Below are 25,619 nucleotides of genomic sequence, written 5' to 3' on the forward strand. Positions count from 1 at the left end.
GGCAGTTTGCTAAATGTGATCACTGTCATTATCTCATACCTTTCTTGATGACTATCAGCTGTAGCATTTGAAATTTTGAAATAATTCCACATTCACTGATAAATCTCTGGGTTTGCTCATACTCCAGCATTTTTTGCAAATATTTTTAGAAAAAATATGGGTTTAGTACAGTTCAGTATTTTTGCACTATGAATGAAATTGGTTGCTTGATTGTAGAGGTTCTCTTGCCATAAACCCAAATTTGGAATTGTTTGAAATTTCCCTAAAAATGTCTCATCATCATCACCAGTGGAGTTTGAGAAAAAGTTACTGATAACATCAAAATGCCAAGCCACTGACTCCTACGCAGAGAACTAGAATGAAGTAACATGGACTCTAGAATCAGAATGGGTTTAAATCTAACTTTGGGGATGCCTCGGTGGCTCTGTGGTTGAGCATCTGCCTTCAGCTTAGGACATGATCCCAGGGTCCCGGGATCGAGTTCCATATATGGCTCCCTTTAAGGAGCCTGCTTCTCCCTGTACTTCTCCCTCTGCCTATGTCTGCCTCTCTCTGTGTGTGTCTCATGAATAAATAAATAAAATCTTAAAAATAAATAAATCTAACTTTGACCACTTAGTATCTGGGTGGCATTTGAACAAATTAGCTTATCACTGACCATTTCTTCCCTGCCTGTAAAACAGTAGTAGCACCTACTACATACAGTTACTATGATGATTAAAAATTATATGTAAACTACTGAAAATAGTACTTAACAATATATTAAATATAATGTTAGCTGCTATTGTTATTTATAAAGGGAAAAGTATAGGAATACCTTTGTGTGTTACAGAGATTCTACAGTAGTTACTGTAGCAACCTTTTTTCACATGGCCCTATTTCAGACCATACACTCTCATGTTTTAGGAGGAACATGAAACATGCTATTATTCAAGGACTCTGTTACTCCTGCTTGTGGTCATGGGTAATGCTTAGGTTCTACTGAATAATTATGTATATTGAACAGGTATAACAATTCTTCATTAAGAAGAGAAGCCAGGGAGGCCTCAGTGGCTCAGTGGTTGAGCGTCTGCCTTCAGCACAAGGCATGATCCCAGGGTCCTGGATCAAGTTCTGCATCAGGCTCCCCACAGGGAACCTGCTTCTCTTTCTGCCTATGTTTCTGTCTCTGTCTTTCATGAATAAATAAGTAAGATATTTTTTTAAAAAGGAGAGAGAGAGAAGCTGGAGGGTGCATGGGTGGCTCTGTCAGTTAAGCATCTGAGTCTTCATTTCTGCTCAGGTCATGATCTCACGATCATCAGATCAAGCCCCATGTTGGGCTCCACACTCAGAGTCTGCTTGGGATCCTCTCCCGCTCCCTTTGTCCCTCCCTTGGCTCACACTCTCTCTCTCTCATTCTCTCCCTCTCTCTAAAATAAATAAATCTTTTTTTAAACAAGAAAGAAGAGTAGCCAGTAGCATTAGGCATTTTAATTTCTCTGTGCCAATATATCTCCTCACTTTTATTTTATTTAGTTTATTGAAAGAGAACAGCACCATATAATATAAATTTTCAGAAACAAAAGCTCTTCATTCCCAAAGGGTAAATGATGAGTAACAGTATTTGCTTTAGCAAATGCAAGTAAAATTGTGTATTTGTTGACTTTTAGGGAAATTAATCTGCCGATGTTCCTATATATGCCATAGGCATGTTGGGAAATAGAAGAAGACTAAGTGTTACATCCAGAAGGGGGACAAAAAAATAAAACATTGAGAACCAAATCTCAGCCCAGAATAAAACATGGACAAGTAGCTCTCAAACTTTCCTTGATGATAATATCATATTCAAAGATATTATTAGAAAGTGACAAAGAGTTTAGTATCTTCTTCATAATGCTTTGACAACCCTGCAGTTTTGTATCCTGTGTCCTATCCTTTGAGAACTATTACACTGTAAGACAATAGTGAGAAAGAGTTTATCTGTTGACTATGAGCTATTATAGGCAATACTGGAAGAATGAAATGCCATGCCAGAAGGAAAAATGCAAGACTTAATTGACATTTGAGAAAATGCAGACACGAATATCATGGCACCTTAATCAGGATTCCTCATAACGTTTTGGATCCATCCCCCTCAATCTCAGGACTTCTGATTTTTCTTGGTTTTATATCCATAACTGAGATCTGGGAATTCTCTCCCCTTAAGTGAAAAGGTTTTTTTAAGCCAATAATAAAACTTTAATATTGTTACTATTGTTGCTCTTAGTTTTCTGAATCCCTTCATCAGAGCTGTTTCTCAAAGCCAAGTTTGTCCTAAAAGCCTCATAAATCGAAGAGAACAATCCTCAGGATTTAATCTGAAAATTAGAGGCAATATAAACATTTTCCGAAAACATCAAGTAGGTTTTGAAAGCTATGCAGTCACATTCCAAACTATTCTACCAAGTATTTAATCTTGCTCTATGTTACTAGAAGTTGCCTATATCCAAAGCATCTACTTTGTCATTTAGTTTCCTATTTAATAAAACCGTCTTAAATAAGAAACACAGAAATTATAGGTGGTGAAATAACAGCAATTATTCAATTATACTTAGTTGTAGATGGGCAAAATATCAGAAAGGTTTTTTTTTAATATTATCAAGTTATGGAATCAGCTTTTATTATCCTGGAATCTGATTTACATAAATTGTTGTAGATGCTCACTTTAAAAGCTTTGGATTATCAGCATTTTTAAAGCAGCTATCAACATTGTTCCGTAGTTTTAACCATTGAAATCACAAAACTACTTTTTTTCCCTTGTGACACTTTTTCACACTTAATACAACATCCTAGTGGCACTCTTTGTTGTCTAGTTCCAAATCCACACACAACATACCTGGCATCATTACACTCTGAATCAGATTTTGGAAAGCCCGAAGGGAAAAACCATATACTACATTCATTTTATTCTAGACAAATGACTTTGGATAGGAATTTCCATTGAGGGAAGGCCCACGAAACAATAGTGGATACTATTCTCCTGCTGAATAGCAGAACAAAGTAGTTTACAGGAAAAGTGTATACATCTCTCACCATCACCCAAGGAGACAAGAACCTACTTCCAACTTTTCACACTAGGAGATCCTCCTGGCCCCATCTATTTTGACAAAAAAAAACAAAAAACAAAAAACAAAACAAAACAAGATCCCATCTGCTCTGAGAAGGCTTTGGAGGCTCATGTAAACTCAGCTGGTTGCTCCTCAGGGATAAAATTCAGGTTCATGGACCATCCTCTCCTTTTAAACTTTTTTTTAAAAAATACAGTTGCATCGTGTTTTTATCCTTAAGCAACATTTTTGCTCTAACCCATCCTGTGTGCTTAGTGGTGTTCTAAATGATATACTGACATGCAATAAATGAAATAAAACTTACTACATATAGTCAACCACAGCTTTCAACCAAAGGGTTTGCCTCTCTCAGTCATGAGATTTGTCCATCATCAAAAACTGAGTATTGGGCATCCCTGGGTGGCTCAGCGGTTTGGCGCCTGCCTTTGGCCCAGGGCGCGATCCTGGAGTCCCGGGATTGAGTCCCGCGTCAAGCTCCTGGCATGGAGCCTGCTTCTCCCTCTGCCTGTGTCTCCCCCCACCCCTCTCTCTCTCTCTCTCCCTCTCTCTATCATGAATAAATAAATAAAATCTTAAAAGAAAAAAAAACTGAGTATTGATATTAGCTGAAAGCCTTCATTTACCTGCCACACAGTTTGAATTGGTAAAGCCCAAAGAGAAAGCCTAGGGTAGTTAAATGCAAACATTAATACTATAGTTATCTTTATAGCCCTTTGCAGTAAATTGCTCCATGGTACTACTAAGAATGTTATATGTGGATCTTAGGGATTAAATATCACTCATGGACCTGCATCTCCACTGCTAGGCTGATATTATGCATGAAGCAGTATTCATTCAACGGGTACTTTCTGAGCACCTACTATGTGACAGGCACAGTATTAGGTTCTTATCCTAAGACATTTTAGTGTGGTAGAGAGCCAGAAAGAATTCTACCATTTACTAGCTCATTCCCCCCCAACTTTTTTTTTAATTAATCTTTCTGGGGCTTGTTTCTTCAGTTATAAAATATGGATAATAACAGCAACCACCTCATACTGTTATCATTATAATGAGAAGAATTTAGGGCCTCATATTGGCCCACCTCAGTCTTTGAAATCTCTACCCTTTGTTTTTCTTTGGCTTAAGAAAATACTTATGTTATTAACCCACTAACACTTCAACAACTATGGATACCAAACTATAAACTGATTATTAGGATTATCCTACAAAAGAAAGCAGTCCCTAAGGGTGTGGGACTAAAGGCAATGTTTTTTGAGGGTGAGACACTTAATAATAGAGAGGAGGAAATATATCAGGGCTCATTGCCACAATATGGTCATGTCAAGGGCAATGCAAGCTCCTGCATTCCTGGCTAGAAATAATTGAAGAGTGGGTTAAAGGGCCCTGAAAAAACAAAACTGTCTAGTTTGCCCAAGGCTTGCCTTGGCCTTATGTTTTATCTTTCTGGTGTTACAATCCAAATATGGAGGGACACCTGGGTGACTCAGCAGTTGAGCAGACATCTGCCTTTGGCTTCAGGCGTGATCTGGAGTCCCAGGATCGAGTCCCCATATTGGGCTTCCTGCATGGAGCCTGCTTCTCTCTCTATGTCCCTGCTTCTCCCTCTACCTGTGTCTCTGCCTCTCTCTCTGTGTCTCTCATGAATAAATAAATAAAATCTTTAAAAAATTAAAAAAAAAAAATCCAAATAATGGAGACCAGGCTCTGCAAGAGAAATATACTTAGGAGTTAACAAGATTCACAAACTGCCCAGGTTCAAAACCAGAATCTACCACTTAATAATAATTACAACCTTGGGCAAAATTTTAACTGACCTTTGACCTCTGTGAAATAGAAAATAGGAATAGGAAATAGAATTTTATGGGGCTACTTGAGTATTAAGTAAATTAATAGAGATATTAAATAAATAATACCTAAAACAATGACAGCAAAAACTCAGAAAATGCTAGCCTCTATACTTTGCTATTTTTGAAGCTGCTTTGTTTTACTTAGTTTCTTCCTTTGTAGAGTCTCCACTTGATTTTGCTTGCCCCCCTGTGGACCTTCAGCTGACTTTGGAGTTCCCATTCCAAATCTTTTCGACCCTCATTTTGTTATAGTCTCAGTATTCTATCAGTGATCTCAATTGTACCATGACATTCTCGCATCTCCAGTGTGAAATTAGTCTGTTGATAGAGTAGCAAACTTGCAAGCAAAGTCACTGCCTTGATTTTATGATGTTGAAATTCTAGCACTAGAATTTGGGCAGATGACTTGCTCTCCTTGTATTTTAGTCCATATTTGCAAAATTTAAAATATTTTTAAAGTCTCATCTGCAAAGTATGTATAGCATTTGAAAAGCACCCCTGCAGTTCCTGAAATTCAGATTTTTTAAGAAGTTAAAGTGAGGCTTAACCTAATCAGATTTCATTTGCTCATAATAGTTAAGAATGAGCATCTTCATTTAGATTTGATCTCATAAATATCAGAGTTTTAAAAGACTGCTGAGTAATCCTAAGTTGCTCCACTGAGCAGGTTAACAATTACTATTAGTAGTTTCATTTTAAATAAATGCAAAAGTATTGGCATAGAGACAAAGCTTCATTAACTGAGACAACCACTACTGGAGATTTGGGAAAATTTGACTTGAGTTCTCTGTTCACATTGAATTATAATGGAAGAATTTTATTTTTATAATGGAAGAATTTTCTTTTTTTTTTTTTTTTTTTTAAGATTTTATTCACCCATTCATGAAAGACACAGAGAGAGAGGCAGAGACACAGGCAGAGGGAGAAGCAGGCTCCATACAGGGAGCCTGACATGGGCCTTGATCCCGGGTCTCCAGGATCATGCCCTAGGCCAAAGGCAGGCGCTAAACCGCTGAGCTACCCAGGCTGCCCATAGTGGAAGAATTTTTTTAAGCAAAGTGACAGTATTCTCTCTTCTGTCTTCACCTATTCTTAGAAAAAGCTCATGAACCCCATTTATAAAGAATATATTTATTAATTGCTTAAAATGTTATACCCTCATGAAAATAGTAATAGTTTAACTTTATCACCAAGCATCTCAATGTACAAAGCTCAGATTGTGGTATTTTAGCAGCCATCCAGTGGGCATGTAGGTATTCTTTGAACAGAGGAATCTTTTTTTTTTTTTAAAGACCTTATTTATTCATGAGAAACACACAGAGGCAGAGACATAGGCAGAGGAAGAAGCAAGTTCCCTGTGAGGAGCCTGATGTGGGACTTGATCCTACGACCCTAGGACCACGACTTAAGCCAAAGGCAGACGCTCAACCACTGAGCCACCCAGGTGCCCCTGGACAGAGGAATCTTTTAAGTAGCTTTAAATGCATCAGGTAGATGCATCTTCAGCAAAGGCTAGTCCATCTTATTCAGTTCTAGAATGTTAATATCTACTTAGTGCTCTTAAAACTCTTTAGAACAGAAATGATATATTTTAGCTCACTTACCAAGGCTAGTTGATTGTCAAAAATTACCTGAATTTCTATTGAAAAGAGTTCTGAGATCAAATCCAACCTAGCAGAAAAGAATATGGGATTGATTGAGACTGAATGAGGAGAAAGGAGCAGCAACATTTGTATAAAGTATTTATGATCTTCATGCTCAACCTTAAATTCTTTAAAGACACAAACTGGGTCTTACTCATTTTTTTGTCACCAGTACCCAACACGAGGTATACTGTGTGACTCTTATTAAATGTTCATTAAAATTAACTGATTCATATTCTTAAAGTACTTGCATTAGATATGTTTTTTACTCCCAGAGAACTTATAGTAATCTATTATGTTTAAAAAAAAGAAGATACAAGCACAAAGATGAAGAATGATTTGTATTGTAATTGAGAGCAAATCAACTGAAAACCTGTGACTAGAATCTACCTCTTCTCAACTTGTCAGTCCTAGTCCTGGTCTGGTCCTAGTCTGTTTGGCCAAGGGCCTTCAGGTTGCTATGCAGGAGATTTTATGTATACTAACACATTTTTTTTTTCATTCTTTCCCAAGGTCTGTCGAGTTGCTTACGAAATCATGCAAACACTTCATCCTGATGCTTCTGCAAACTTCCATTCTTTGGATGACATCTACTATTTTGGGGGCCAAAATGCCCACAACCAGATTGCTATTTATCCTCACCAACCTCGAACTGCAGATGAAATCCCCATGGAACCTGGAGATATCATTGGTGTGGCTGGAAATCATTGGGATGGCTATTCTAAAGGTGTCAACAGGAAACTGGGAAGGACGGGCCTATATCCCTCCTACAAAGTCCGAGAGAAGATAGAAACGGTCAAGTACCCCACATATCCTGAGGCTGAGAAATAAAGTTTCAATGGAAAAGAAGGACAGCTAAACTCAGTTCAAACCATTTGAGCCAAACAGTAGATGAAGAAGGCCCTGACTTTACAACACATGGTGAAATGAGTAGACAACTTCAAGCACCAGGTGCAGCTGGAAATAACAGATGCTTCACTCTTTGGAATTACCCTTTAACTCTTTAAGGGCTACAATGCCCTTAAACTCATGCACAGTCCAATAATGTACTCACATATAACATACAAACAGGTTGTTTTCTACTTTGCCCCTTCTTTCAAGATTATGTCCCCATGAAACAAACACTGCCACATTGTGTAATTTAAGTGACACAGACATTTTGTGTGAGACTTCAAACATGGTGCCTATATCTGAGAGACCTACGTGACCTAATGAGAAGACACAAATAGCTCCCTACTGTGGGGAGGTTGATTCTTAGCCAGTGGTGCTATTGTAACCACTGAATTCACTCCAATCAACAGATTCAGAATGAGAATGGATGTTTTTGTCTGGATTTTTTTTTTTAAGTAATTACATCAGTTCATCCACTTCATCATTAATAAGTGAAAGATACATCAAAAAATATTCACACTCCATTAGGAACTTTTGTAAAACAATGCCATGAACAGATCTTTAGTACTCAATGTTTCTGGACATTCTCTTTGATAACAAAAAAATAAATTTTAAAAAGGAATTTTGTAAAGTTTTTGGAATTTTCCATCATTGGATGATGTTGTGGTCAGCTTTATAGAAAAACTATGATAAAAAGAGGAGTTTTCTAGTTTTCCTGCTTAATTTTTTTTTCTATTTCTGATTGCTTAGGTAGAAGATTAGTCCATTGTAACACTGAAAACTGAATTTAGTTGATACGCATTACAAAATTGCTAAGAATACTCTTTGCACACTTTTATTTTCTTATTTTGGCATTGCTTATTTTTTAATTGAATTAAATAATCACACTGTTGTCCCAGAGGAACTGTCACCTCCATTTCCAAAACAAACAATTTCAGGCTTGTTGGCAACCTTTCTTATTGTGGCTACTGTCACTTTTTGTGAGTTGAGCCCTGTTTTATCCAGGAACCAATATGTGCCCTTTCCTATCATGTCCTAGTTTTGAGCATACCAAGAAATTTGGGGGTTGAGAAGCTGGCTCTGTTTCTTAAGTACATATCTCACAGTATGTAGAATTTGCTAAACAAAGGAGAGTGGAACCACTGTGAGACCCAAGATGGACTTGGGTTTATCTCTTCCAAATACTACTTTTAGTAATTCTATGAGAGAATCAATTCAGAAGATAAGACTTTGATACTCTCTACGCTTTTTCTCTCTAAACATCACTTTTCTCCTTGTAGAAACACTTCCTATTTTCAGTGGCCTGATCCTTTAGATGCATGGCAAGAATATTTCATAGCATGTGTTCTAGCTTCTGAAAGAAGAATTTGATCCAATAAGAACCAGTGACAGGCCTGGTGTTGAATACCAGGAATGCCAAACAGAAAAGCTTTATCTTTCACATCCTCACTAAATGAAAATACCTGTACGTAAAATCTCCCCACCAATCTTCCCTGAATTCTTTCTACCTCTCTGGTCAAGTCTCCCAAAGAACAAAAACTAATTACCTAGTGTCAGCCAGCAATTTACAATTTAGTTTTAGTACAAATAAAGTCATTTGAAATAAAAATCTCCCAGTGAGCAGAGGTACTTTTGAATGTGAGTTCTTTTTCTTTTTTTTCTTTTTTTTTTCTTTTTTTTTTTTTAAGTGGGCTCCATGCCCAACATGGGGCTTAAACTCATGACCCTGAGATTAAGGGTCACAGGCTCTACTAACTGAGCCAGCCAGGCACCCCTGAATATGAGCTGTTTTCTAATTCCCATCTCACTGGTCATCAGAACATTAGTAACCATGGGTTACTAGTGATAATGTATTTCTCTGCTGATAATGTCTCTGCTGCGATTTCCTGTTTTTATTCATTACAAACATTTAACTTTATAGAACATAGCTATAACTACTTTAAAATTATTTTCTGCTAAATCCAACATCTGAATCATCTCAAAGTTGGTCTCCATTGTTTGTCTTTTCTCTAGAGAAAGAGCCCTATTTTCCAGGTTCTTCAAATACTGAGTAATTTTAGATTGTTTACAACTGAATGTTGTAAATGTTTATGTTGTGGATTCTGTTATATTCCTCTGAACAGAGTGCTGATTTTTGGTTTGTATTAGGCATTTAACTTCATTGAACTCAAACTGTAAATTGTGTTTTGGGCAGCAGTTCAAATCTCAGTTCAGTTCTTTTATCTTTAGATTGAGTCTGCCCTACATGTTTGCGGCTCCAGGGGTCCACCAGAGATTTGCATAGAGTTTATGCACAGAATTTGAGTTTCTCTTTTGTTTGGTTCTTTTATTCTGAGATTACCCCCTCACTTTCTAGCAGCTGTGGCTGCTCTGATTCTGTGGTTTCCTCTGACTCTTCAATTTTCAGTCAGCCTAAAAGCCATAAAAATGGGAACTCACCTTGTGCCATTTCCTTCTTCTTTAAAAAAAAAAAAAAAAAAATCTTTATTTGAGAGAAAGACAGTGAGCACGCGAGAGAGCACAAGCAGGGGGGAGGGACAGAGACAGAGGGAGAACCAGATTCCTTACTAAGCAGGAATATGGAGCCCAATGCAGAGCTGGGATCGTGACCTGACCCAAAGGCAGATGCCCAACTGACTCAGCCATGCAGATGCCCCACCATTTCCTTCTAATTTCACCCTGTCTCCAGAGTTTACCACCTCTTTTTGTTCATTCTCCCATGCCTTCTGGTGGTTTTTCTGTATTTTGTCAAGTTTATAGTTGTTCTTCATTGGAAGATCTATTCAGTACGTGCTTAAACTCCACCATACCAGAAGTGAAACTCTGAGGCAGACTTAAAATAAAAAAGCAAGGTGTGGGAGGAAGGAACATAGTCCTATGACAGCCTATTTAGACTCTAGCCTTAATAGCTAAGCAGCCAGTAGCTTCAAGCAGGAAGGAAGATGAAGAACTAATCAAATTATTAAACCTGCAGCTATGCAGGGCTTACGACTACTGCTGACCACATCTTCCTGAAAAGCTTTTCTGAGCCACTTTTTTGCCAATCATGTACATGGTGTTGATTCTTCATTTACACACTGCCTTGTGGGGAGGGCTGACATTTCTTCACCATTGGTGTACTTCTCCATGAGGACATGGTACTTAAAAACTGCATGGTTTTGAATTGACTGAGCAGTGCTAGACTGGGAAGTTTTGGGTCTTCTTCCTTGTTATAAGACCCATATCTGAAGGAGCCTTACCTAGAATCAGATTACTAGGCTGGGCTAATTGGATGTAGGCACCAAAGTCCTGTGTATTAATAACTAAGGGGCTATAAAAGGTCTTGCCAAGGCTCTCCTGGTCCTACCATTAAAGTGAGTTAGTACTGAGCTGGCACTTTCTGCCTGCTGTGAAAGGGCATAATCCAGAGTTTTGTGGTGTCCCAAGTGAGGAACAGGCTAGTTGCTACCTTCTCTGAGCTTTTGTTTTTCCTATTATATACAGCCTAGCCTGTTTCCTGGGTTCCCTCTTAAGAACATGAACTGAGCTTCTGAGAGGGTTGAGTGTTAGAAAAGCACATTTTAAATAACAATTTCATGAAATACCATTATATTTAGTTCAGAGAGATTACAATCACAGTATATTCAATAAGCAGGAAAAGTATTAGTCTAAATGGTGCACTAGAAAAATCTCTGCCTTGAAACACCTGGGTAGCTCAGCAGTTGAGCGTCTGCCTTCAGCTCAGAGCGTGATCCTGGGTCCAGGGATCAAGTTCCACACCAGGCTCCCTATGGGAAGCCTGCTTCTCCCTCTATGTCTCTGCCTCTCTCTGTGTGCCTCTCATGAATAAATAAATAAATTTTTTTTTTTAATCGATGCCTCAATAAGAAATCTCTCTTAGCTTAGGGGCAACAGACAACTGCCTGTTGACCATCACCAACTGCCTGATACTTCATTTATGCTCCCGGGAAAGCTGTGCAATAGCCAGGATCAACAGACAATATAAAACAGATGTGTGGCTTGGGAATTGATGAATTTGGGGACTTGGTTATGACACCCAAATATATGCCAGATACAGATAATTCTAGGGAATTTTAAAATGCAATGTCCACAAGGAAACTCAAAGGAGAGTTTGCCTCTGTTCTTACTGGTTCCTGGAAGCATTCTCCCTCATGGAAACACAGAGAAGCTATTCCAGGATCCTTGGCAGGGCTGAGGGAAGCCTTGGTAAATTCTTGGCTTCAGCTGTCATTGACATGTGTGTTTAGTCCTTGCCCTTTGATGGTGGATTCATTTTTGGTTCTTCATACAAGTCAGAATTTCTGCCTCTGGAAACCTGCTCAGCTATTCAGACTTGCCATCTCCAGTCCAGTTCCGTTGCCACTTCTTTCTCCTTTCCTTATCCTTAAATTAGTCTTGATTTTGTTTTCTACTACCTTTACAGGGAATGATCTCATGTGAGTGTTTCTCTTGTTATTATTCCATTTCTTATGCAGTTCCTGTCCTAATTACTTACACTATAGTTTAGTCATTGACATTTCCAGGATTTAAAGGGAACCAAATATTCCCCCTGGACAGTTTTAGGTAAGATATTCCTGGACCTGAGGTATAATGAAGCTATGATAACTGTGTGTTTGTATGTATTTAAAGATTTCAAATATTTTCATGAATCAATGTTATACTCAAATGGAGCATAGCTAGGAGATCCTTTGTGTAAAACTATGTCTGCACTTTTTTAAAAAGTAATGTATCAAAGGCCATGGCCATAGCCATTTGATGTTCAGGAAGAGAATTCTGAGCTTCTATTGACATCCTGTCATCTGTAAGTGTTCTCTATGACCTTTCCTCCAGCACCAGGGTCCCACAGGGCTCGTGTTCCCTAACTGCTGGTATGGGCAGAGAAAAGGCCCACAAAGGAAAACAAGGAAACAAAGGAAAAAGCAGTATGTTTGTCCATAACCCAGCTGCATAAGCAAGCATCTGTGAAGGTTGAGAATGTGCAGTGCTTTATATAGAAAGCACAGATAGTTTAGACTGTGGGTGTGGTCAGCAGCCCAAGGAATGTTGGGACTGAGTTTCTGACTCACCAACTCACTCTACTTCCCTACTGGATTGCAGCCCCTAGAATTGCTGGCACAACAAAACAAATGGACCAAAGGCAAAAGTTCTCAGTTTTATTTATTTGTCATAGTGCCTACAAGCAGGTAATGTGCATGTATCTCAGACCCTTTAGGGGAAAGAGCAACAGTATAGTTGACCCTTGAATGGTGCAAGTCCACTTATACATGGGAGTTTTTTATAAGTACAGTATAAATTTTCTCCTTCTGATTTACTTAACATCATCTTTTCTCCAGCTTACTTTACTGTAGGAATACAGTATATAATACATACAACATACAAAATATGTGTTAATTAAAATATATATGTTAATTATTTATGTTATTAGTAAGGCTTCTGGCCAAGTAAGCTATTAGTTAAGTGTGGGGGGAGTCAAAAGCTATATATGGTTTTTCAACTGCATCGGGGGTTGGTGCCCTAACCCCACATTGTTCAAGGGTCAGCTATATTCACTGAAGATCACTAGACTGGAATTCACTGATTTTGACTCTGCTATTAAATGTAGACAGGTTTAATAGTTTTTCAGAGCTCCATTTTCTTCATCTGTGGGATGAATTGCTTGGATTTAATCAGGTTCTAAAAGTGTTTATTGTCTCGTTGGGCTCCACATGTCTAAAGAAGATAGCTAATTATCTATTAGCTATCCCAGCTGACTACTGTCTCAAGGACAGAATATGGCCAGATCTTTGTTTTTCAAGACCAGCAAAATGTATTTGCTATGCACCATCTTCAAATTTTTAAATATTGGCAGCTAATTCAAAAAATACATAAAACACTAAGGGGAGCAAATAAGACATCTGTAGCTACTTCTGGCCCATAGTCCATTAGTTTACAACCTCTAGACTAATCTATAAGGTTCTTTCCTAGCTTCAAGAATCTGTCTCTGGAAAGGATTGGTAATATGGGTAACAGCTATACAATGCTTTCAGGTTCAGTTGTCACACATGTCCCAATTCTTCAGAAATATCTGCTTGGTTGGCTCTTATTCTGGGCTCAGAATTAACTTAGTATGCTCAAGGATGACTGTGCTGTGATAGCTCATACCCTGGGCCCCTCTCTGACTTGGCCTGAGGATCCAAAGTAGCTCTATTTTAACTGCCCTGACCACCAATCTTGATATCCTATACCAAGGCTTACAGATTGCCTCTGACTTAACAGGCCACAAACTGAGGTGCCACCTTAGGGAGTTCCTGTTATTTTTCTCCAATATACCCAAATATTCAGACACCAAAGTATGCTTCAACTCTCTGGTCCTTGGTATAGAGAGCAATATTAAGGCTCTTGGTAGTCTTTAAGGAGACATGGTGGACCAGGAGATACTAAATGATTGAAGATGAGCTGATATTTCAGTTTCTAAAAATGAGAAGATAGATTATCAACACATAAATGGATAAATTTGACAAGTCATGAATAAGGTTTTGGACTAGATTATTTAAAAGTTAACAGTGGTAACTATGCAAGAACCAGACATATCAGGCTAATTTTATTTCTTGTTTTCATATAGCTTTAGACTAATAAGAATAACAAGAACCAGACATACCAGGCTAATTTTATTTCTTGTTTTCATATAGCTTTAGACTAATAAGAATAACAATAACAGCACTTATTGAGCACTTTCTATGTACCTGGGGTTTTTCTAAGTACTTTACTGGGTTAGTTTATAATCACCATAATCATAAGGTAAGTACTATCATCACCTTTTCTTTATTGACTAGGAAACCAAAGCACAGATGTCTTAAGTAATTTCCCTATGATGATAAAGTTAGAGGGCAGTATAGCCAAGATTCATATGTAGACTGTATGGCTTTTAACCACTTCAAGGAATACTGTGTCTATGCATACTGCTATACTAAGATTTCGGCCTGGCATTAATCATGTTACTGTAAAGCAACTGAAGCTGCATGAACATAGGTGGTTGTATTAAGAATTAGCTATATTTATTCATAAGGTTTGATTAACTCAAGTCTCTGCTGATTTGTCTTAGAGCTCTAGCCTGACTTGTTCACACAGTATAATAATGCTGTGAAAAAGGACATTGATGGGAACAATATGATGTAGTAGCTAAAAGTCTGAGTTCTCTTGTCAATCTACTTGGGTTCAAATCCTGGGTCCTTTACCTATTGGTACTGTGATCCTGAGCAAATCACTTAACCTTTCTGTACCTTCACTGACCCATCAACTAAATGAAAATAAGAAGAGTAACTAGTTCATAAGGCTTTTGTGAGGATTAGATAAGTCAACATGAAAATCTCTTAGCCCAGTGCCTGGTACAAAGTTCAACAAATTGAGCTATTATCACTATTCTTATTTCCCTGTTGTCAAATTTTTTAGTGACTAAAAGCTGAGATAATAATAAGTTATACTGTTTGAGAGAATCAGGATCCCTAAAAGTTGCCTTAAAAATTGAAATGAGGGGATCCCTGGGTGGCTCAGTGGTTGAGCATCTGTCTTCAGCCCAGGATGTGATCCTGGAGTCCCCGAATCGAGACATTGGGCTTCCTGCATGGAGCCTGCTTCTCCCTCTGCCTGTGTCTCTGCCTCTCTCTCTCTCTCTCTCTCTCTCTCTCTCATTCTGTGTGTATGAGTGTGTGTGTGTCATGAATAAATAAATAAAATATTTTAAAAAAATAAAAATTGAAAGGGTAAATCTAACATATCAGGGCTAAGAATCACTGCATTAGATAATAAATGCTATGGCGTTTAACATCTGTGCAGCTTACAAATGGGCTTTATTCTTAGATCCAAAGGCTGATTGTACCTCAGTTCAGGCTATGGGAACTGTAACTAAAGACCTAGAGAATTCAGTTGCCTGTAAATTCAATATTGCCGTGGTGTGCTGTGGCTTTCCCTCCTGCCCCACCCTGCCCCTCACCAACAGAAGCCTCCTGCCAGGGAAGGCACTGAACCCTTAAATCTCACCTTGACTTCTGTGCTTGTTACATCACAATAGCCTGTTCAGGCATTGGTGTGGCTGCCGTGTGAATAAGTAAATAGAGTTGTTTTATAGGACCATGGTGTGCTGAAGCAGCGCGATGAGAGAAAGGAAACACAGGGAAGAACTTCCTAATAAATTGAGTTGTTGAAAATGACACCAGCTAATTTAGGTGACAGCTTCCTGTTCCTTGCAGCCATGTCCACGCAGAATGGGATGTCCAAGGGAGCCTCAAGCATGTGACGGGTTAGATAGCCTCTAAGTTCCATTCCAGCCCTATATCTCTAAAAAGGTCATGGATTTGCAGTCATGTTGTAGAGACTGAAATTCCAGTAAGGTCATTAAGTGGTGCCAGCTTGAAGCCGCCTGGACTGCTTGATCTGGTAGCAAGAGAAACAAAGCCCTATTTGCTAGACTAGGTGACTAGGTCTTTTTCTAGACATCAGTTATAACTGAGTAACTTAACTTCTTACCTAACGTAACAGGCTTTGTGAACCTCTGTTTAAATGTGAAGAAAACTCTTTTGTTTTCTTTCTCACCTTTGTTCCTGGTAAAGCTTCTTTCATGCAATCAGAGCTTTTTTTCCTATCTAAACTGACAGAAGAGACAAAGGTCAAGAGAACTGAGGAGTCAGGGTCTTCTTGGAGACCAAGGGTTGGGATGATATCCCCCTCTGGAACAGATCTGACTTTTCCTTCCCACAATGAAATCAAAACAAGTATGAGTCCCTTCTGATCTATTTCATTATTTTTTAATTAATATCTGTAAACACTGGAAATTGTTTCAAACACACCTCACAATTAATCCCTGATACTTGGGGGTTAATTGCACCAGGAATAAGAACATCTGATGTGTGTTAAGACAAAGGAACAAGAGGTTTGAAGCAAATTAGTTCTAGTTTCTAGTTTTGGGTTCACACTTACTGAGTATCAACAAGTTTAGTCTAACTGAGGTAATGCTCTTTCAAGAAATTTTTATTAATAATTCAGACAGCAAGAATTCTGTAAGTCAGTATTTGGCAAGCACTGCCTTTTTTATAAGGAGAGTTTTACTGGAACACAGGCACACCCATTTCATTTGCATACTGTCGGTTGCCTTCAGGCTACAATAGCAAAGTTGAGTGGTTGTAAAAAAGACAGATTGTTGGAGCCCAAAAGGTCTAAAATATTTACTGTCTGACCTTTTACAGAAATTTACTGACCCCTGCTATAAGTAATCCTACCTTTTAGATTCAAATTGATAATTGAAAGGGGCTCAACATCCCAAAATACTGTTTGAATCATCAAAGAAAACTTGTAGCAGTAGTGTGTTAGGGCCTCCACTAATCTATGTGGTGCCTTTGTCCAAATTGGATAAAGGTTCTCCTTTAGAAAATTATTGTAATATACTTATTTTTATAAGAAAACTCTTACTGCCATCTGTCAGAAAATTCCTTCATAAATATACTAATGTGCAGTGTCCACAATATGAATTGCACCCTCCTGTACAACAGCATGCAGCAGCGTCAGTATTGTAATATGGTCTAGTAAAAAGGACACTGTATGTGAAGTACTAGACTTGGATTCTACTTCTAGCTCTGAAACTAAGCTGCTCCTATCTTGGGCAAGCCATGTAATCTGCCGGGACCTCAGTTTTCTTGTCTTTAACATGGAGGTAGACATAAGATTGCTTTGTAAAGACTCACAGCTCTGTAAAATCAATCTCCAGTCATGTTTTGGACAGCTTCTACAGTTCTACAACTGTAATAGGTCCCAAAGAGAATGAAATCAGTTCATTTACAATTTAACTGGAAAGTTGTACATGTATGAACTGCAACCAGAAAGTTACAATCTAACATAAAAAGTTATATATATTTAAACTAATTATCCTTTAGCTAAGAGACATCTTCCACCCTCAGCTCCCCCCACCCTGAAGATGGGGTATGAGATACTGGTTCACATTTACTGATCTCCGACTGTATGCCAGACATTGTATTAAGCACTTAACATACTTCATCTCACATGCATAATCCACATCAGCCATGTGAGGTAGGCATTATTATCCTCATCATTGCTAATAGGGAAAAATAATAACTGGCCTCTATTTATTTACTATGTTCCAGACACTACTCTAAGCACTTTACACATTTTAACTCATTTCATCCTCACAATACCCTTTGAGATACATAGTTATTGTTTCTATTTTTCACGTGAGGAAACTTATTCTGAGATTAAACCAGTGCTTTCCAAACTTTTTCACATTATGGCACACAGAAAATTCTAACTGGCATTCTGGGATAAGTTTGAGGTTTTTGGAGCAACTATATAGGGCTGGGTAAAAAATTCAGTACATTGGTATTAATAATTTCACTAGCTGAGAGGATTCAGTATAGGATCAGGAAAGGTATATGTGATGTAGTTAGCTCACACTGCTCTCTGGCAGTGGGTACTAGGTGTAAAGTATGTGATAAAAAAAATAATTACGGGACACCTGGGTGGATCAGTGGTTGAGAATCTGCCTTTGGCTCAGGTAGTGATCCTGGGGTCCTGGGATGGAGTCCTGCATCAGGCTCCCCGCAGTGGGCCTGCTTCTCCCTCTGCCTGTGTCTCTGCCTCTCTGTGTGTCTCTCATGAATCAATCAATCAATCTTTTTTAAAAAACCTAACAATTACAATAGTCCAGAAATCTCACAAAATGCCATACAAAGTGTTCAAATGTAACTTCCGTTATAAAATGTTGAATAGTTACAAAAATTGTTTTAAACACTTTATCATAAAAAAAATTCACAACCAATAGTATTTTGTAGTGCACCTGTAAGCCATCCTTTGCTACTTGACAAACTCGGAGATAAATTACTTGCAAGACAATAGCTAATAGGTGGTTGAGTAGAATCAAGACTTGAATCCAGCACTGTCTGACTGTTAAGTCTGCCTCTATACAATGTTGCTCCTCTGCAGTAAAAAGGCAGACTTCATGAGCCAGTCTCCATTTATCCTTAGAGTATTTGATCACTTGAAGTTTGATCATCCAGACTCACTATAAGGTAAATTTGTGATCAACCATGGTCTTCAATTAACCTTGTTTCCCTCCTCCATCCTCTCAATAATTTTAGAACTAGTATTCACTACTTGTTTCTATTCACTCTCTACCTATATCCATAATAGGAAATAGAAAAACTGGTGAGGCAAGTGAAGATTCTGTGAGTTGATAGGCAGTAGACTTCCCCCATGCTCTAGAGGTACCTAGTTGGGCTCACTCTCCCTTTGGGCCTCTGCTTGCCTGCAACCACTGGGAGATGAGTCCTAGCAGTGTCCTTTCCCAGCTCAGCCTGCTGTGCTCAGCAATTACCCAGCCCCTAAATGCAGGAATTAATTCTAGATTTGTTTATGCTATCAATTACCCAGCCCCTAAATGCAGGAATTAATTCTAGATTTGATTCTGTTTGCCTTCTGTGCTTCACAAGATATATATCTGAACAGAAACAATTCACTGGGTGTGCTTCAGTCTGACTACAGTTGAGATTGGAGCTTTTTATCTATTATTTTCATTCATTTATATAAATGTGTATATATATATATGAAGGCACATTATTTAAATGATGTGTATGTATATATATATACATACATATATAGGCACATTATTTTAATATGAAGCTTGATATTGCATGTGATATTGCATATTACTTGATGTTGGTCTAAGTTCCAAGCCTATTTGCATTTGAATTTCATACTCCCATCTTCAGGGTAAGGATTGCTGAAGATGGAAGACACAGACGGTATTTTATTTCTGGCTTCGTCTGGCATGCCAAATGACTGGTGTATAGGCTGTGATATGTGGCAGGACATCTGGGGCAAGGTTAGTGACCCATTAAGGTGTCCTGAGCTCCGATTAGACAGAAGTTGGAGCCAGCAGAGCTGTCAACACTCAGTTTCTTTTTGATTAAGATTCTGCCTCTTAACCCCTGGAGGCCAGTTATCCTTCCCACCTCTAAAAAAAGACAGAGCTAAAGCCTGAGGTCATTGCTTGGTAGAAGCCCCGGAGCTGATTGGGCTGGAAAGGGCCTCTCTTACTCTTTCTCCGCAACCATTCCATTATCAGACTCCTCTACTGACAGGTTAGTTCATGCCCTGTGATATACGGAGCTCCTAAGCTAAAATGGCTCTCAGAGGAGCAGCTGCTCAAGGAAGTAAAAATGCTTACAGAAACCCACTTGTGAGGTAGGGAGGTCAGGGGAAAATAAGGTTATTAATTATTGTAGATTTTTGTTTTTGTTTTAGTACATGTTGGAGGATATATCCTCCCAAATAAGAGAGTTGTGTTTTCTATCCTCATGATTTGGTCTCGCTTATATCAATAAGCTTTAGTTTATAAGCTCCTCACTCAGCTGCAGATCCTTAAAAATAAAAATTATCTTATCCATCATTATATTCCTAGTGCATACACAGTGAATGGCACATAGTAAGTGCTTGAAAATGTACTGTGCTGAAATAATTATGGATGCAGTATCTTCAGTTTGCTTTCATGTAATATGGGAGGGAGGGAAAATTGGGTGGAAGTAGAGGTGAAACAAGATTGGCCATGAGATGAAAACTTTAAGCTAAGTGATATGTCATAGGGGTTTGTTACACCACTCTCTCTAGTTTTGTTTGATATTTTCCATAAATAAGTTTTTATTAATATCTAAATTAACTATAAAACATATTGTAAGATATGGCAGAGACAGACCCAATGCTCTCTAGTCTTATCTTTTTCCTGGACATGTAGCTAGATTGCACTGTGTAGTGATTTAATTTCCAGCCCATAGAATGTGGACATAAGTGACAGAGCCTCTTCCAAGTGTGACCCTTACTCTACATCATCTTTTAAGCTTTTCTCTCATCCTTTGCTTCCAAATTAAATGCAGAAAATTGGTGAAGAACATCAAACTTCTGGGCAATGATGAAGCCTAGGTGAATAAGCCTAGACCTCTGAATTACTTCAAGGAGCAGAACCACCTCCCACACTCTTGTTGATGAACCTTTAATAGACTATGATGTGACTAAGAGATAAGTCTTTGTTATGTTAAAAAAAAAAAAGGACAATATTGAATTGGCCATAATCTGGCAAAATGAGGTTTTGAGCCTAGCTATTTTAGATATGGGAGGAGGCTTAGTAGCTATTTGACCTTTTAGGATATCCAGAGCTATAATTAAGTACCTCTTAAGATGATGATAAAAGAAAATAGTTTATTGAATAATCACTATATACCAAGGACTGTTTTTCGTGCTTTATATGTACTAATGCATTTATTCCTTACAAGAATCCTATGAGGAAGAAGCTAGTATAGTAAAAGAGGGAACTGAAAGAATAATTTTGTAAAAAAGGGAACTGAAAGAATAATTTCCAAAGTCAAGCAAATTCTAAGTGCCAGAGCCTGGATTAAAATTCAAGTCTGACTTCCAAGCCCTGTCTCTTCACTAGCCTGTAATATTGCCTCAATATTTTGTACTTTGCCATGGGGAATGGCATGAAATAATATCTGGGCAGCACAAGGTATCACCTGTAAAGTAGGGCTGGACCCCCATTCTGAGGAGGAGTATACAGAACCAGAAAAGGTCCAAAGTCTGCTCTTCCCCTGGTCTTGTAAAGGGTGCCCTAGTGAGCAGAATTTAATGATAGTGTTCTCAATCACCTGGGTTAAAACTAAGTATGAGGGCTTCACTTACTCTGAATTTCTCTGATTTTATTCTTTCTATCTCCAGTCATCCTTGGTCTATCTTGTATTTACCACAAAGAGGAAATGTCTGTCATCTGTTCCACTCATATCTCCCATGCCCCCATATTTGGCCCATGCTTTGTGACTCTCCCCTTCTCCTTCATCCTACCCCAGAACCTATGTCTCTTCTCTCTCCTGGGAAACTCAGAGCACATATTAGGGCAGAGAGTCATGTCAATGCCCATTAAACCTCCAAATGATAGCAGTTATTGATAACTCCCTTGCTTCCTGACCTCACTTGCCTGCTGAAGATACTGCCCATCATCAACTCCGCTGGCTATTGAGGTACCATCTAGCTTTTTACCAGTTTCTACCTGGGACAGGACTTTCAAATTGTATCCCATAGAGAGGCTTTGGGAGCTACCTGAGAAGATGGGAGAAGATATAGATAGTGTTGAATGAGTGGGGCTATAAATCACCACTATCACAGTGATTCCACTTTATCTGTTCCATGTAAGATTGGATTTGGAGAATTGTTCCACTCTTGAAATAGAGAGGGCAAAAAAGCCCTTGCTTTGGAAAATCAAAACCTTTGGGTTTTTCTTTATATCTCAAACTTCTCAGGTGCCACTGTTCCTGCCCACCAGGAACAGAGGTGGGAAAAGCCAGCTGCCCGTCCCAACTCCTAATATCCTGCTCTCTAGGCTCTGGAGCCAAGGAAAAACACAGCAAAATAGAGCTTGTGCATAGAGAAAGGACTGTGGGTTCTGCTCCCCTACAATTCCCACAGTTCTGAGTGGCTTGACATGGTACACTCACTAAATGAACATGATGTGAATAAATGAATGATTCAATCTCTGTTGGTCTGGGTGTAGTTCCAGTGGCGGGGCGGGGGGGTGGGGACTGGACTTAATATCAGGATAACTACAATATTTATTATTTAAGATTCACAGAGGCAATCTGGCATAGGCATTAAGAACGTGGAAACCCAGAATAAGAACTTCTGGCTTCAAATCCTGACTTTGCCACTTGCAAACTGTGACCTTATCCTGCAAAATATGAATAATATTTTTCTCATAAGGCTGTTGCGAGGATTGAGTGAATTAATATGTGTAAAGCACTTGGTGCTTGAGATGTTAGTGCTTAGTGAACACTAATAAACATTAGTTCTCACTAGTCTTATTCAATTGCTCCCTTCTGACTTTCCCAAGCAGAACTCATTGCCCTCTGTGCTTTCAAAGCACTTTGCTCAGACCTCTGATGAAATTGTAAGGAACTTTTTTTTTTCAAACCCCAAATCAAAGTAGATGATGAGGACAATAAAGCAGATTTTTTGAAATCAAGATACATAGATATCATAAGTAAAGCCCTACTCCTTCCATAGCTATTATAGTTATGTGTCTGTCTCTCCCTCTCAACCTCTGGTTCCTTTAAGGCAGATTCCACATTTTATTCATCTTTGTATCCCAGGGGTACGGTGTACTGTAAGTGCTCACTGCAGTTTGGTTGCATAGGTGAGCTGCACTGGTTCTGTCTAGAGTCAGAAACTATCCTGACCATTGCCTCCTGGCCTTCTATTTGCCTAACTTTCCAGAGGTTCATTTTCTTCCTTTGCCCCAAGATGAGGATGATGTTACAAGTCTGGGGTAAGGCCAGGGCACCAATCAGGGCTTGGCTGTGTGGCTGTGGGAATTCAGAGCATACAGAGGAGAAGAACATTTGCTGAATAGCTATCACGTTCCTGGAACTGTTCTGGACTCTTTACAACATGTAATTCTCACAGCAACTTAATGGAGATCTATTCTTGTTGATCCCATTTTTCTAGGTGAGGAAACTGAGTTTAAGCAATTCAAAACACATAACAAATCACATAGGTGATATGTCTGAGACAGAATTCAAACCCGGGTCTCACTGCTAAACCTGTGCTATTTCCACTGTCCTTGCAGGCTCCCACTGAAGCATCCATCCCACCTCCCTATTCCATTCTTCCTCCAACTCAGTCTTCTTTATTTTCCCCTATTATCCTCCCTAAATTATTTTTCTTCTTGAGTTGGCTTATTTATCACGTGATCATGTCTCCTTATTAATATAACCAGAACTTAAACATTATGCATCCCCACTGTCTCGTTTGCCAGCATGGTGCTGAGTGCTTACGAGCCTAGCAATTAGACTGAGCTCAAAGGGGCCATAACATCTGTATCTTCAGCTGCTTTCATAGGGAAATGGGGTGGAGAGGAAAGAATGTGAAATGGGTCAGTGCAGGCAGTGCTTATTGTGTACGTGATAGAGGAGGGACCAAGGGGGGAAATCAGAAGATGACACCACCAACCATTTTTCCTGTAGTGTACTCAGCTTTAACTAAAAGTGACCTCCTTGTGGCCTAGGGCTCTCAACCTCCAGAGAGTCCCTAAGGTCATTTCTACCAAACAGCCTTCTTCTATCTTATTCCTATGCCTGATATCAGCAGCAGCAGCAGCCACCACCACTCACTTATTGAGTACCTACTGTGTGCCTTACACACATCCCATTTGATCCATACAACAATCCCATGAGCTAGGTATTAATCTGTTTCATTATATAGATGAGGAAGCTAGAGCTTAGAGAATCTAAGCAATGTGTTCAAATTCATATATGTAGCAAGTAGCAGGACAAGGAAGGGGGCAAAAAGACCTGAACATTAAGGAATTGAGAGTGAGATACAATTGGCCATCAGAGTAGGCCTTTCAAAACTTCCCTCATTCAGGCATCTGCTCAGGTGAACTGACAGGGTATAGAAGCAACTGAATGCCCCCATCAGCTTGCCTCATGGCCTTCCTGGGGAAGAAGAATCTCTGAGCCCTGAAGGTTGATGCTCCGATTTTTTCCTGACTTTCAAGAAGACTATAAAACTGGCAGATATTGTCCGGGGACCAGGAGGACTTTTTTGTCCAAAGCCCATCATGCTTCATACTTCTTGGACCAAGACACTTTATATTTCCAATGTAAAAAGATGTCTGCCCAGCTGATTGATTGTTCTGCCCCAAGACTGTTCTTTTCTTGTGGCTTTTCCCCAACTCTTTTACTTCTTTAGTCCCTTACCCCAACCTCATGGTTTTCTGGGCCCAAGATTTCCAAGCCCATTTGGAGCCCTTCCAACAGGTATCCTAAGACACTTCCCTCTGAGTCATAACACAAAACCAATTCTTAAGAAAATTGAGCTGAGATTTTATCTGGAGTTACCCTGGAGTTGGCCCTACCGTTCAGAGGTGTCTTAGAACCCAGCACTGATCCAATTCACAGATATGGGCTATGCCATGTAGCCCAGGAAAATTAGCCCCAAGCATCTTTGTGGAAACCGCTACCAACAGAAAGTAATATGCTTTAATGAAACAATTAGCTTTTTTTTCATTCTTAAAATATATTCTTAATAGGCAGGTATGATTAATAATGCAGGACCAAGTATTAATAACGCAGACCTCCATCTTCCCTATCCTCCCCTTTCCCCATCCCTTTTCTTCCTATACAAATGTCATAGCTGGCAATTCCTACTGCCAGTGTGTATGCCCAATGGGCAGCAAAATCATACTCACTGGTTTATTTAAATGCGATGTTAGAGCATGGCAGTAGTTGGAGAGACCTTGGAACAAATATTGATAGAATACATACTATATGCCAGACACTATGCTAAGCCCTAGAGCAGAAGACAGAAAAAGATTTCTACCCTCCTGGAGCTTATAGGAGAGAGACAAATAACAAATAAATATATAAAACTTATAGTATGTCAAATGTTAAGAATTATGACAAAGCGGAGAAAGGATATGAAGAATGCTATAGTGGGAGGTGAAAGGTTATTATTTTAATAAGGGGAGGTTACAGACTGCGTCACTTGAGCAAAGAGCTGAAGGAGAAGACTGTGGCTGACTAAGGAGGAGCATTCCCTGCAGAGGGAACAGGAGCTTGAATGGCCTATTCAAATAATAGCAGGGCAGCTCGTGTGACAGAAAAGGAGAATGGCAGAGAAAGAGATGAAAGAGGTCGTGGGAGACTAGATGGTGCAGGACCTTGCAGACCAGCATAAGGGCTTAGCCTACATAAAATGGAAAGTTTTTGAAGGGTTTTGAGCAATGGAATGGCATGGTCTGGATTACATAATAAAATCAGTTACTCAGGTAGCTGCCGTGAGAATAGGCTATAGATGGTAATAGAGATAGAAGCAAGGAGACCATTTAGGACATAGGGTGATCTTCTAGAGGGGTGATAGGAGCTTAGGAAGAGCAGCGTCTCTGACATCAGACTGCCTGTGTTCAAAACCCAGCTATGCCTACTAGCTGCATGACTTTGGGCAAACTATGTAATCTCTCTGCGTCTCTGTTTCTTCATCTATAGATGAGGCAATAAGAATATAGATGAGGGCATAAGAATTGTGCCTACTTCATTGAGTTTTTGTAAGGATTAAGTGAGTTATTA

General features: G+C 39.0%; 1 protein-coding gene across 1 annotated transcript in view; it reads left to right on the forward strand.

The window, feature by feature from the left end:
* The window catches only part of FUT8 (fucosyltransferase 8), a 147,663-nt gene extending 139,571 nt beyond the window's left edge, over nt 1-8,092 (forward strand). The window contains 1 exon segment of the mRNA NM_001005262.2: nt 7,093-8,092. Within this exon segment, the coding sequence (NP_001005262.2) occupies nt 7,093-7,410 (318 nt within the window). The 3' untranslated portion in view covers nt 7,411-8,092.
* Nucleotides 8,093-25,619: the final 17,527 nt, after the last annotated feature.

Source organism: Canis lupus, chromosome 8, assembly GCF_011100685.1.
Source record: "Canis lupus familiaris isolate Mischka breed German Shepherd chromosome 8, alternate assembly UU_Cfam_GSD_1.0, whole genome shotgun sequence".
Classification (NCBI taxonomy): Eukaryota; Metazoa; Chordata; class Mammalia; order Carnivora; family Canidae; genus Canis; species Canis lupus.